This window comes from Euprymna scolopes, chromosome 42, assembly GCF_053919585.1.
Source record: "Euprymna scolopes isolate OS-2025 chromosome 42, ASM5391958v1, whole genome shotgun sequence".
NCBI classification, from domain to species: domain Eukaryota; kingdom Metazoa; phylum Mollusca; class Cephalopoda; order Sepiida; family Sepiolidae; genus Euprymna; species Euprymna scolopes.
This window is the reverse complement of record NC_136523.1, coordinates 30,062,529-30,077,838: the sequence shown is the minus strand read 5'-3', so window position 1 is coordinate 30,077,838 and position 15,310 is coordinate 30,062,529. Positions and strand designations below refer to the sequence as shown.

Genomic DNA, 15,310 nt, shown 5'->3' with positions numbered 1-15,310 from the left:
GTTAAAATAGTAACACATTTTTTTAATCGTTAAAATAGTAACACATTTTTTTAATCGTTAAAATAGTAACACATTTTTTTAATCGTTAAAATAGTAACACATTTTTTTAATCGTTAAAATAGTAACACATTTTTTTAATCGTTAAAATAGTAACACATTTTTTTAATCGTTAAAATAGTAACACATTTTTTTAATCGTTAAAATAGTAACACATTTTTTTAATCGTTAAAATAGTAACACATTTTTTTAATCGTTAAAATAGTAACACATTTTTTTAATCGTTAAAATAGTAACACATTTTTTTAATCGTTAAAATAGTAACACACTTTTTTTAATCGTTAAAATAGTAACACACTTTTTTTAATCGTTAAAATAGTAACACACTTTTTTTAATCGTTAAAATAGTAACACAGAAATTAAAATTAAATACGATTTTGACTTTAACACCTTATTTTAATCGTTAAAATAGTAACACACTTTTTTTAATCGTTAAAATAGTCACACAGAAATTAATATTAATAACGATTTTGACTTTAACACCTTTTTTTAATCGTGAAAATAGTAACACAGAAATTAATATTAAATGCGATTTTGACTTTAACACACTTTGTTAAAAGTCGTTAAGATAGTAACAGAAATTAATATTAAATACGATTTTGACTTTAACACTTTTTTTAATCGTTAAAATAGTAACACAGAAATTAATATTAAATAAAATAAAAACATTTTTCATAATGCGGAACTATTTTCGCCATTTTTTTTCCGTTAGAAATGATGATGTCCTTATGATAAAATGATGATGTCCTTATGATAAAATGATGATGTCCTTATGATAAAATGATGATGTCCTTATGATAAAATGATGTCCTTATGATAAAATGATGTCCTTATGATAAAATGATGATGTCCTTATGATAAAATGATGATGTCCTTATGATAAAATGATGATGTCCTTATGATAAAATGATGATGTCCTTATGATGAAATCATACCATTTTGAAATGACGAAAAATAACAATTCTGACTGCACGTGCGTATAAAAAACTTTTTTGGCAGGATTGGAGTTTAGGTGGCGATTAACCTCGAACCCAAAACAGCTCAAACCAAAAATGGCAGGGATACATTATATTGATTCACCGGTTTTTATCGATGAAAACAGATACCATATCGTTCAGTTTACAAATAAACTGAACTTATTTGTCCAAATTAAAGAATATAAAGAGAATTTTTTTTCTTTTATTGTAAACAGTATTCAAATGTTTTGTTTAATATTGACCTATTTTAATGTTTGTTTTTTCCTTTATCGCTAAAAGGCATTAATATTAATTTTATTCAATTTTAGTGATATTTGTTTACTCCGATGACTTCCCGCGCGCGCGCAAAAAAAAAAAAAAATGCTGGAAATGAAAAAAAAACAAACAAACAAAACAATATAAATAGATTTTTTAAAATAAAAAACGAAACAATTTTTATTTACATTGTAAACATATAGAAATAGAACTTTTGATTATTTTTTAAAAAATTTAAACAATACAAACAGAATTGTTCTTGGACTTTTGGTGAGGGTGAAAAACACCCCCCCACCAAAAGTACCATAACAATTCTGTTCGTATCGTTTCAAATTTTTTAAATTATCAAAAGTTCTATTTCTATATGTTTACAATGTAAATAAAAATAGTTTCGTTTTTTATTTAAAAAAATCTGTTTATATTGTTTTTTTTTTTTTTTTTTTTTTTTTTTTTTTTTTGCGCAACGTCAACGGAGTAAACAAATATCACTAAAATTGAATTAAAATTAATATTAATGTCTTTTAGCGATAAAGAAAAATACTTTTATTAAAGTAGGTCAATATTGAAAGAAATTTAGAATATTGTTAACAATAAGAGAAAAAAATTCTATTTATATTATTTAATTTTGGAAAATAAATTCAGCTTATTTGTAAACTGAACGATATAGTCATTGTTTCCATGGAATCGATATAATGTGTCCCTTTCGTTTTTGGTTTGAGTTGTTTTGGGTTCGAGGTTAATCGTCACCTAAACTCCAACCCTGCCATTTCCCCGAGTTGTTTTTATATAAGAAAATATTAATGCTTTTCCTTTATTAAAACCGTGGTAGCGTTGTGCTTTAAACTAACAATTAATTTAAAAATAAAAATTTACTTTAGCTCTACCTCCACAATTTTAACATAGGTGGGTAGGCGTTGTTTATTCTGCAAGCCGTTCTTAACATGGGGAGGATGGGGATATTTATTCCAAAAGCCGTTTTTTACATGGGGAGGTTAGGGGTATTTATTCTGAAAGCCATTCTTAACATGGGAATATTAAGGGTGTTTATTCCTAAAGCTGTTTCATTCAAAAAGCCGTTCTTAATATTGAGAGGCCGCCAGTGAATTATAATGCATAACACATGTCTTTATATATCAAAAAATACTTGCCTCTGCAAATTATAAATATTCATTCCTTATTCAGTATCGTCGAAAACCTTTAAGAGTAGTAATTTCAAAACAAATCGTGGAGGGGGACCTAATGTAACAAAATACCAAAAAACAAAAACAAAACAAAAAAACAAAAAACAAACAAACAAAAAAGCAGACACCATGAAATTTACGTTCGTTAAAAGCGTAAAACAGGAATTGTTATATTTAAAAAATAAAGCATAAGTAAAAAAATTTTTTTTTTCGATAAAACTTATTCTAACAAACTTGAAAGTACGTTTTTTTTTTTTTTTTTTTTTTTTTTTTTCAGAGTTGTTTTTATATGAGAAAATATGAACGCTTTTCTTTTATTAAAACCGTTGTACACAATAGCGTTGTGCTTTAAACTAACAATTTATTAAAAAAAAAAAAGAAAAAGGTAAATTTTTTACTTTAGGTCCACTTTCACAATGTTTAACATGGGTGGGTAGTCGTTATTTATTCTGAAAGCTGTTCTTATTGGGAGATGGGGGTGTTTATTCATAGCCGCCAGTGAATTATAGTGCATATCACAGGTCTTTATATCTCGAAAACTACTTTCCTCTGCAACTGTAAATAAGATTTTCTTATTCAGCATCGTAGAAAACGTTTAAAAGTAGTAATTTTAAAACAAATTGTGTAGGTGGACCTCAAAGGCAGGATAAGTTACTTTTCTACGTAACTGGATATTGTTTTGTGTTTTTCTTTTTTTGGTTTGTATTACTGTACGCATAGATTCGAAAAAGTTGCCAATAAACAAATGTATAACAAATATTATCAAAGGCAAAATAAGTTACTTTTCTACCAAACTGGCTTACCCAGTTAGGTAGAAAAGTAACTTATCTTGCCTTAGATTACATTTGTTATATATTTAGTTTTCGACAACTTTTTCGGATCTGTGTTCAGTAATACAAACCCGTTTGATTTAATGTAACGTTTAGTCGACTCGAAAACCAGTGTTTATCAGTGTATTTGAAAAATACAAATGATGGCGGACACTGTTGATTACGTTTTGGAAAATGAGTTAAAACTAATAAACTATACAATATACTGTCAGAAATCCACGAAATAGGTCAGCCTATGTCATGGTCACATATATTCGGTGGGGTTTTTACACTGTTATGTATAGTTTTTTAGTTTTTTTTTACTTAATTTTCCCAAACTTAACATATTCAACAGAGTCCACGACCATTTGTCTTTTTCAAATACATTGATAAACACTGTGCTTTTCCGAGCTGAGTAAACCTTTTACATTAAATAAAAACAAACAAATTATTCAGTTATGTAGAAATATAACTTACTTTACCTTTGCTTTTATTTGTTTTTGGACAACTTTTCGAATCTGTGTATAGTATCCCCCCTCATCCAAATATTAATTGGAAAGTAGGATATTTGATTTAAAAAAAAACACACACAAAAAAAAATCGATTAAAAATTCCAACATTTTAGCTTAATCCATTGACTGCTGGTCGATCCCAAGCCATGATTGATGGAAACTCCTAAGGATCCTGGTCAGATTCTACAAGAGTACCGCTTTTTTTTCTCCATTTTTGTATATTTTTTTACACTTTTGGAGTGAATTGCTGTACTAACAATATAAGAAACATGCGTTTTCTCTTATTAGATTTTTCCATTACACCAAATTGAGCCACAGCAACGCGTGGCAGGGTACAGCTAATACATATATAAAATATATAATTTATAATTATAAAATATTATATAAAATATATAATTTATAATTATATATTTATATAAAATATATAATTATGCAATAATTATACTATATATATATATATATATATATATATATATAATATATATATATATTACATGATTTTCACTATGTATACCAGATCAAGACATTAATGGCTACATAAGGTTGTTTGGTGATGGATTGCGATAGAAATATTATAAAATTATAGCTAAAAAAATTTTTTTTATAAAGAAAATTATACAGTTATATGACTCTAGTTATTAGTGAGCACTATTTTATTAACGCCGAAATTTCATTGTATTAACATCAGCAACAATACAATAATTATATATATTAGATGTTTTAGTGGTTCAAAACGGGGAAAAAAGTTATGACCTGTTCATTTTGAAAGATTACTTTTTATCAAATTGATGGTTTAATATGATTAAATTTGTGTCCAACTTTGCGTTTAATTTTAATCTCTACTAGACAACTGTGACCCGTTGGGTCAGTATATTATATTAGCTATGGAATTAATGCATGAGCGTGACACTTGTGACGTAAAGAAAATAGTTTTTTTTTTTTACAGCAGCCGCAGTTTTCTAGCAGAGCTAGACTTTCGCAATACGAAAATGCGGCTATAATGTCCGGACACTAGCACCAATTGGTCATTATTTTTATTTTCAAATACAGACAAAAGTTAGTTTTGCATCAACATATTTTGTTCCTTAAATGATTTATGTTTTGTAAGTAAAAATAGTTAGGATTTATTACATATAAAAACATTTGTTTTCCTTTTTTAAAATAGTAATCTCGACAAAAAAAATCTGGTTGACATTTTTAATATAAGGAACAAAATCATGTTTACACCGTTTTGCGATTTGTTCATTTCTACCACATAGACGAAACGCTCGACATTTTTTTTTTAGAACAAAAGCATATTATTTAGAAACCCTAACAGATCGAGCGATTTTATCGAAAGTGTTTTGTTCTAATCATGTGTTACTTTTAATAGGTAAGTGAGAAAACATTACATCTTTTATTTAACTTAAAATGTTTTGTTTTTTATTAATTTATTTTATTTTCGACAATTCTGCAGTATACGGACGGTTGCAATGGTGGTGGTGGGGATAACTCCAATTTCTTCTTGGTCAAATACCGCAGCAAATAAGTAACAAACAAGATTTTTTCCGAACACAAATATTTGAAAACCAAAACATTTATTGAATGAATATCCTGACGGTTTACTCAAACATGGGGGAAAAATCTTTTAATAATCGCTTAAAACTCGAAAATTAAACATACTTTTCTTACGAATCGAACGCCGACGACATTTTTTACAGCGTTGTTCAACAACTTATGATGAATTTAAAATATTAAATTTATTTAAAAAAATGGATTTAGTATGTGTAAAAAATATGACCGAAATATTTACTATTTAAAAAACAACAAAAGAAAACACTATTTAATGTAATAGGAACGTGTGCATTTATGGACCCAGATTTCCGTTTGGCCTGTGCAGATAAAATACAGGAGTATGCCAAGTTATGGTAAAGTTAATCAGCTACTGGAAAATCGGCAATAAGAATGTAAGCAGACGACATTTAAAAAAATGGAAGAAAAAAAGATTTTAATCACGCCCTCTAGTTATAAAGGGCCGCATTAGTTTCATGGTTATTAATAGTGTAAGGGGGATAACTCGGTCCAATTGTCTAAACGTTAATGTTTATGCGCGCATGCGCAACCGGATGTCGTAAACCGGAAAGTGGGTTACATCACTCGTTACAAGGACATTTAAGTTTTATAATTATATAGATTAACCCCTATTAATATTTATTAACCCCTATTAATCCATATTAATCTATATTAATCTTTGCCTCAGCATTGAACGGAAAATCTGTACGTAATTTCAGCTAGATCGGATCAGTAGTTTCCGAAAAAATCTATATCAATTTATATTAATCCATATTAAATTATATTTATCTATAGTAATCTATATAAATCTATATTCGTCCATATCAATCTATATTAATTCATATAACTCTATATTAATCTATATTAAGAGGAATATAATATACAAATATATATTACTCTATCTCAGTAAATATTATCTATCAAACGATATTTGAATGATTCACGCTTTGAAGATAAAACCGAACCTCCACAATTTCAGCTTTAGGTAAAAGTGTGTGTGTGTGTGTGTGTGTGTGTGTGTGTGTGTGTGTGTGTGTGTGTGTGTGTGTGTGAGAGATATTGATTGATTGAATAACCACTGGAACAATTGCTTCGACATTTTGGTATGTTTACTGTACCCATGCGTGTTTTTATATATCTCTTTTTTAATTATAACATTCTTAATTTTTCTTTAATAAATAGGTGGTTTTCTTTGTACCGATGGGCCATTTTTTTTTATTTGGGGATAATTATTTATCACCGCCTGCCGTCACGTGGCATCACTAAAACTATCTTTTAGTCTCACCACTACAGGCCGTGGTCTAGCTTAATGTAAACAGAATGTGATTACAATTTCGGTAAATTTTTAATGTATTTAATCATGTAATTATTGATAATGTAACCATGTGATTGAAATTTAATTTAAATTAACCCCATGTGGTCGTTTTCCTATCATCGAAGAATGGTAGGTACGGGCAAAATGAATGCCGAAGCTCAAAATGTATAAACATTTTGACCACTTAAAAATTCACCAAAAATCAGGAAATTAACCAATTTTGATGAAATTTTCAGAATTTATGAAATAATGATCGCGGAATAGTGGGAATGTATTTTGTTTAAACAAAAAATACCTTTACTAAAGTTATGGTTTTCAGTAGTAAATAAAAAAAACGCAAGACATTATTTTTGCTTTTTTTATATAAATAAAGCATCGTAATTTGTAACAATAAAATTTTCTTTTACAGGAACATTACGAAAAAAAGCTTCTAAAGTCCGTATTAATGAATTCGATATAACTCGAAGAAAAATTAATTTCTCGAATTACCGATATTACCATTGAATTAAGCATTGTTTATTTAATATTTTCACAAAAAAAATTATAATAGCAAAAATATTTCTACTTTTTTTAAAATAACAGATTTCGCATAATATTTATATGCAAAATTTTAATAATTTCTTTGCTCGTAAGAATGGGAAACTTTCGGCGTAACATAATTTTTATATAATATTGGCCAATAATTAAAAAAAATTATTTTAAAAACAGGAACATAGAAAAATAATTAAATTAAAAAATGGTAAAATTTATACAAACATTTACAATAGAAATGTACGAATGCCCGTCTGGGTGAAAAAAAGAAGAAACCCAGAACCCCTCCTTCCTTTTAATTACATGACGTCATTCTCAGACAGCTGTCTCAGATTTTGGGCCTCTGCATATTTGGATATTCTGTATTTCCAAAAGTACGGTTTATTGTGCGAACGGCAAAAACATTCGGTTGTGAGGCTAATTAAGCTTTTTTTTTTCTTTGTTTTTTTTGCACAAACAAGTTTTTTTTTTTTTAATTTAATTCAATATCTTAGGACTTTACTTTTACTAATTACACTGGTCAACAGCAAATTTGGTGTCTCAGTTTTGTAAGCTGATTTTGGACAATTTTGATGTGCTGAATCCAAAAATAACTCTTTTTGCTGGGTCAGGTCGACATTTTAAGCTATCGTTAATTTTCTATTTTTTAACTTTTAAATACCCGAGAAAGGTACAACAGAAGTATTAACCATTTACCGTTTAAAGTTCTATTACCTGAACAAATTTAAATTTTTTAGCACTAGCAATACAAAGAAGAAAGCATTTGAATAAACAATTTTTGATTAAATTTTAATTAAGGAGTCTAAGTTTTGCGATTATTATGCGATATTTAAAGATAAGATAAGACTTTATTTGGCCCATACGGGAATTCAATGGTAAAACTTGTTATTAAAACACACCAACATATGAAAGCAGACAAGAAGGTAAGTCTTACTATTGGTTCTGTGTGTTTCAGAGTCAAATTATTTCATTACTGTGCGATTAAAACTGTTCGCAGGACATAGATATAATTGTGCCGATTTTTTTTGATACAGACTTTAAATTTCATGGAGACAACGTACACAAATTTGATTTTTAATTTTTTTTTCAGGTATACAATGGCGACTCGAAGAATGTGTGTAAATAAGCCAGATGTTTTTTGCTATGTTTGTGGTGAATACACACTTGCACCAAATCGCAATACTGTCACCACCTTTATCAAGCGTGTTTACTATGCATATTTTGGCATGAAGCTCGGCGATCAAGACAAAAGTTGGGCACCTCACATGGCTTGCAAAAGATGTACAGAGCATCTCCGTCAGTGGAGCAAAGGCACGCGAAAGTCCATGAACTTTGGCATCCCCATGATTTGGCGAGAGTCTTCAAATCATGCAACCGATTGCTACTTTTGTGCTATCAATGTCATAGGGATTAACAGAAAAAATCGCACAACACTGGAGTGTCCCAGTTTGCCGTCAGCTATGCGCCCTACTCCTCATAGTGAAGAAATTTCTGTACCTGTATTTGAAGATACAAGTATTGAAGAAAGCAGCAGTAGCCAGGATGAAACTCAAAGCATTACCACTACCGATGATCATCATGATGCATCCTTTCCCGATGACAATGATGAGCAGCCAAAATTGTTTTCCCAAAACGAACTAAACGATCTTGTTCTCGATTTAAATTTGCCAAAAGACTCTGCCGAACTTCTTGCATCTCGTTTAAAGGACAAGAACATACTAAATGATAAAGTTAACGTAAGTTTCTTCCGTACCAGGCACCAGGAATTTTTAAGATATTTTGCTCAAGAAAAAGAATTAGTCTATTGCAATGACATAGTAGAGCTACTGAAACATCTCGGCGTACCTGAATACAAATCAGAGGACTGGCGACCTTTTATCGACAGCAGCAAAAGGTCTTTGAAATGTGTTGTTACACAATGGAAATCAATTTGCATCTGTGCCATTGGCACATTCGACAACATTAAAAGAACAGCATGAAGCAATTAAGTACGTCCTAGAAAAAATTTCTTATGACCAACATAAATGGCTGATTTGCGTTGACTTAAAAATGGTCAACTTCTTGCTTGGTCAGCAGTCTGGATTTACCAAATACCCATGCTTTTTATGCCTCTGGGATAGTAGGGATCGTACTCAACATTACGTGAAAAAAGAATGGCCAGTACGTGATGAGCTTGCAATTTGTAGAGCAAAAAAACTGATAAACAAGCCTCTAGTTGACAGGGGACGTATTTTATTTCCTCCACTGCATATAAATCTCGGTTTGATGAAGCAATTCACAAAAGCCCTGGATAAAGATGGACGGTGTTTTCAGTTTCTGTGTAAAACCTTCCCCAATTTGTAAACTGAAAAATTAAAAGCTGGTATTTTTGATGGTCCTCAAATTAGGCAGCTGATCAAAAACTCTCCCGCGTTTGAGGAGACCATGAATCCTGTTGAGCAACAAGCGTGGGATTACTTTGTTCAGGTCGTGATGAATTTCCTAGGCAACACAAAAGCAGAGAACTATAACGATCTAGTAGCAAACATGTTAGTGGCCTTTAGAAACCTTGGCTGCAATATTAGCATAAAAATGCACTACCTGTACTCGCACATGGACCGCTTTCCCGAAAATCTTGGCTCTTTTAGCGATGAGCTTGGAGAGCGCTTTCACCAGGACTTGAGAGAAATGGAATCACGCTACCAGGGAAGGTGGGGCATGATGATGATGGCGGACTACTGTTGGAATTTAAAAAGAGATGTGCAAGCACCAAAACATTCGCGACAATCAAAAAAAACGAAAAGACCGTAATAATGCAAACATTAAGTTTTCATTTTTAGTTACATGTACTGTACATGAAGTGTACATGATTGTTTGTTAGAATACAGCAATTTTATTATAAAAAACTGACATTTTTCCATTTAAACACCATTAGTAAATCTTGAAAACATTGTTTTAAAAAATATAAGTCGCATAATTTCAAATTCAAATTTACAAAAAAATTTGACCTCCGAGAGCAAAATGGATGTTATTTCTAGATTTAGCATGACAAAACTATAGTAAATCAGTTAAAAAAATATCAGACACCTTTTAAAAAGTTTCTTTTTGTTGACCAGTGTTATCTTTGAAATAAACGCTGAAAACTAATATTTATCTCTAAAAGGATTTTTACAATGAATTTATTTAACTTCAAAATTTAGCTGAATTTGTTAGCTCGCCGTGAAAACATGTTTCATAACTTTTATTTTTCACGTGTACAAGTATTTTTTTTTCTTTGGGAAATTAAGTCTAGTCCTTCCTCATTTAAATACAATCAAAAAGTTGTCGCAAACCTACAAGAAAATTATGATAAATCGGCTTTCAAGATTAGGTCCCCCTATTCTTATTCGTTTACGAGGGGCGTGCAATAAGTAATGCCCCTGACACACTTCCAGTTGTCTGATCGAGCTGAAATTTTGCAGGTGCAATGATCTATATCTCTACGGGTTATGTGGCAAATTATAGCTCTGAACTAATTGTGGTTTCTGTTTTACAGGTGTTTGAACTGAATCAGGTGTGAAATTTAGCCTGTTGAATGTCGAGTAGTGATCCGGTTTTTGTATTTGAAAGGACGCACACCACAGGAGAATTTTGATGAAATGAAAGAAACTTATGGTGATAATGCCCCGTCATATGAACTTGTAAAACGCTGGCATCGTGAATTCAAACATGACCGGAAGTCTGTGGAAACAGCTCCCAGACTTGGTCGCCCCCCTTCTGCCATTGATGGGGCATCTGTCCGTCAAGTTGAGGCTGCCATTTTGGAAGATCGGCGCATTACTAGTCGGCAAATAGTCCAAGATGTCAAGATTAGTACAGGGTCTGTGGAAACTATCAATCATGACCATATGCATAAGGTATCTGCCAGATGGATTCCCAGGTTGCTCACACCATTCCAGAAGCGAGAACGCGTCGAGTGCTCGAGGATGAATTTGGAGATGTCCCAATAAGATGAGTCACAGTTTTTCAAAAGACTGATTACACAGGATGAAACCTAGGTCCATCACTATGATCCAGAGACCAAGGCCCAATCAATGCAATGGAAGCACTAGGACTCACTACCTCAAAAGAAGGCAAGGGTGCAGCCCTCCGCTGGCAAGATCATACTCAGTCGTCTGGGACCAGGATGGAGTAGTGATGACATATTTCCCGGCAAAGGGTACCACAATTATGCTTCACTTTTGAGGAAATTAAGGGAAGCTATCAAAATCAAGAGGTGGGTCAAGATCAGCAAAGGTACCCTCCTCCTGCAGGACAATGCTCCGTTCCACAACTCGCGTGTCACCAAATCAGAAGCACGGGCGTGTGGTTATGAAATCTTCCCCATCCTCCCCATCCTCCCTACTCTCCTGACCTTGCACCTTCTGACTTTCACCTCTTCCCAGCCATGAAGTTGTTTTTGAAAGAAAAGCATTTCCCATATGATACAGCCTTGATTCTGAAGTCACGTCGTGGTTGGAGGACCGACCTGGGGTGTTCTACAAAAACGGTGTCCAGAGCTGCATCAAACGATGGGAGAAATGCATAACTCTGGGTGGTTCCTATGTAGAGAAAGACTAATAACTGTGCCAAGTTTCGTTGCTCTACTAGTATGGGAAGTAGGTCAGAGGCATTACTTATTGCATGCCCCTTGTATTTTTGCACGTACCTAAAAAATGGATATTAGCAGCAAATCGACCATTGTGGATCATCTATTTACTATTCAGGAAATTAAAGATTCAATTAGATTCCTATTTCAGTCACCTAAATTAATTAGGGTGAAATGAGTTTAGAAATTTATATCCAAACCTAAATATTTTTTTACTTAAAAAAAATAACATTAATACACTAAATTAGATAAAATTTGCATTGAATGCTCTGCTTTACGGTTGTTGTAAAAATGAAACGGAAATTTGAATTTCGTTCCATTTTAAATTCGATACATTTTTACATTACGTCCAACTCATCGTTCACATTCGACATGTCAACTGTTATAGGTTTTCAGGTATGCTGACAAGGTTAGGGGTGTCTATTCCGAAAGCTGTTCTTAACATGGGGAGGTTGAGGGTATCTGTTCCGAAAGCCGTTCTTAACATGGGTAGATTGGCGTGTTTATTCGTTGTAAACGTACCCAACAACCTATAAATGTCATTTCCAATGTGAACGGTAAGTTGGGCTTATGTAAAAAAATAACAAAAAGATTTCACAAACTGACTTTTTTCGTTTAAAATAATAACTTAAAAAATATTTTGTTTTGTATCTATAAAGTACAATTGTTGACTGTTATTCTTTTGATTATATTTGTTTAGGGGGGCACAATTAAAAACCTCTCCCAAACATACTGGCAATAACTTGGTTTCGCCCTTCCCTTGAGTGTTTCCAATAAGGGGAATTGATTTACTAGGATTTGTATTAGAAGCTGAACACTTATTAAAATTATTTAATTGTTGAATTTTTTTGCATTGGTTAAATTTGTAAGTTTGCAATCGCTGATAGCCAACTCAAAAAATTGAACAAAAGACGCAATTAAAAAGAATGGTACTCATGCAGAATTTGACCCCCATCGGTTCCAATTATGGTTAGGGTTCGACCGGCAATCACCGGATTCAACCGAGCGTTGTTCAAATGTTGAAACACTAATTCAACATTTTTTTTTTTTTTTTGTATAAATAATTAATTAATGATGGGAGTATTTTTCTGCTTATTTTCTTAACATCTGTTGACAAAAAATAATTTGTACATTCTCTTGAAAAACTATTTACAGTGTTTAAATAAAGCATGCATCTGTTCTTTTTATAATAAAAATTCTGTTTTCAAAAATAAACGCTTACTGCTAAATTTCTTTAAAAAAAGTACTAGTTTTCCTGAAAAAAAACAATCTTTCACCTAACAATTTATGGTAAAAAATTCATCTTTTTTTTTGGGGGGGGGGGATAAACAACTTTTATTGATAAAAAAATTGCAAAAAAATAATAAAAGTAAATAAACAATACAAAATGCAATTTTTCTTGACAAATATGTTCCATTTTAACAAACTGAGCCATAGCAACGCGTGGCCGGGTACAGCTAGTATATATATATATGAGCAAATAGTTAATAAAACACGTAAAAACACTTTGAAAAAGAGTTAAAACATATTTAATCTGAAAAGGAAACATTAATAAGTGGATAGGGCTTAATCCGCGGAGTTTCGAAGAAATACTTTCTTTCTCATCAGAGGATAGGAATTAGCAAAATGCGGGATCGGATTTTGCATACAAAAGTATTTGAAACTGCAAGTAAGTCAAAGATCTTACTTGATAACAAAAAGTGAAGCAGAGGGAATATGGGGAAGAAAAAGGTGATTTCACGTGAAAGGTAAAATATCCAATGACGTTAAAATCCAAAAATGTAAATCAATGAAAGTTAATTAATTTCCATTCGCACAAGTAAAATCCAAGTAAATCGCGTAATGGGAAGATGGTCCAAAATAATCCAAAAAGCCGAAATCCGTGGAATAATTCACAAATATGTACAAGGAAAAATGGAAAAATTCCAATAAAAGAAAAATAAGATATGCGTTTAACATGGCTGTAAATAAGAAAAACCAGGGAAGAAGAGAAAGAAAATATTAAATGGTGATAGAATTAAATAGAAAAGCGAATGTCAAAATGACCCAGACAAAATAACGTTAAAAGGCGCGAAAAATATAGGGGAAAAAAGAGGTCAATTGAAATATACAGGTTATTACTAAAGAAAATGTCCTCAAGAGTTATTAAAAGACACTAAATTGGATAAATAAACAAAATTAAAAAAATACAAACAAAAAAATAAAAGATGAAAAATAAAATATAAAATAAAAAATGAATTTTTTTAAAGGAGAGAGGATGGCCAGTATCTGCAAATTCCGGATAAAGCAAGTAAGTATGTAAGTAAATGCATATAGTAAAATATAAGTAAATATACAGACAGGATATAAATGTGTAGGTAGATTGATATATTTGAATATTTAAAGACTAAAATGGAAATTGTAGATAAAAAAACGGTCAAGCAAAGAAGAAATAAAGAATAAAAATAAAGGATTATTAAGTTATAAAGTATTAAGAAAGTATTTATGAAAAAAACGATAATGTTAAAGAAAAATATAAATCTGAAAGGTTAAAGAAATAGCTATGTAATTTAAAAATTACTATAATTAAATTTGGACTCATGTTTACAGAAAGAGATCAGTTCATTTTTATAATTTATTATATTGTTACTTTGAGGGGAAGTAATTATAATTATAGCTTCGGTTGTGCAGAGGCGACATGACTTAGAGCATGTTGTATAAGACTTAACTTTTTTATGATAGAACATTTGATTGAGAAGGGGGTATTATTAGAGTTAAGTTTTTTAATTAAAGTGGTTAGAGATGTTCCTTGGTTATTATTAGAAATGGCTGTTAAAAGAAGAAATGTGGTTTGATATTCTTTTCTTAATTAATGTTGACGTAGCGCCGAGATATATATATATATATGTACTTTATTAAAAGCTCGAGGTCTGATATTAATATTAATTTGCTGATTTGTTTTAGTTAAATAGTTTGAATTTTGTTCATTGTGTTCAACAAAGGGTGGGACAATGATAGTACGACGACTGTTTTGGAGGGGATAATGAGTGTTGTTAGTGTTAGGATGGCTGTTAAGAGAAATATTATTATTCTCATTATTATTATTATTATGATTATTATTATTGCTAGTTGTATGATTTTAGATGGAGGGGCTGCTCGAGTGGTATATTGGATTAGTAACTATATCAGATGGAGGATGGGAAGAAAGATAACTTGAAGACGAAATATTAGTGTCTGTTATGGGAGGATTGCGTGGGATCTCAGTAATTGTGCATGAGTATATAACATCTTTATGGATGCAATCATTATTGAGTGGGCAAAGATGTTTGTTATTACAATTACAGTTAGTTTTGGGTTTAATTGGGAAAAGGATTTTTGGGGCTGATTTAATTTTTTTGTTATTAGATGTTAAGATTCTTTGTGCTAAATTAGGCATTGTTGAATAAGAAATCCTGATTGAGTTTTTATTGAAAGTAGAACTATATCTCTGTGGGCATTTCAAAGAGTTTTGTACAATGTTGAAGAATTCCTTAGGTA

The 15,310-nt window shown here is 31.1% G+C and overlaps 2 protein-coding genes across 3 annotated transcripts in view; one reads left to right on the top strand and one right to left on the bottom strand.

The window, feature by feature from the left end:
* LOC145266979 (UDP-glucosyltransferase 2-like) overlaps positions 1-15,310 on the bottom strand; it is an 81,513-nt gene that overhangs the window by 34,286 nt on the left and 31,917 nt on the right. The gene's annotated exons all lie outside the window — the stretch shown is intronic.
* On the top strand, positions 5,049-10,308 carry LOC145267208 (uncharacterized). The gene is made up of 2 exons (XM_080123272.1): positions 5,049-5,163; positions 8,279-10,308. The coding sequence occupies exon 2, from the start codon at positions 8,286-8,288 to the stop codon at positions 9,165-9,167; it is 882 nt and encodes a 293-aa protein (XP_079979398.1). The 5' UTR covers positions 5,049-5,163; positions 8,279-8,285; the 3' UTR covers positions 9,168-10,308.

Coding starts and splice junctions, on each gene's coding strand:
- LOC145267208 (XM_080123272.1), top strand. CDS start 8,286: ATGGCGACTCGAAGAATGTGTGTAAATAAGCCAGATGTTTTTTGCTAT.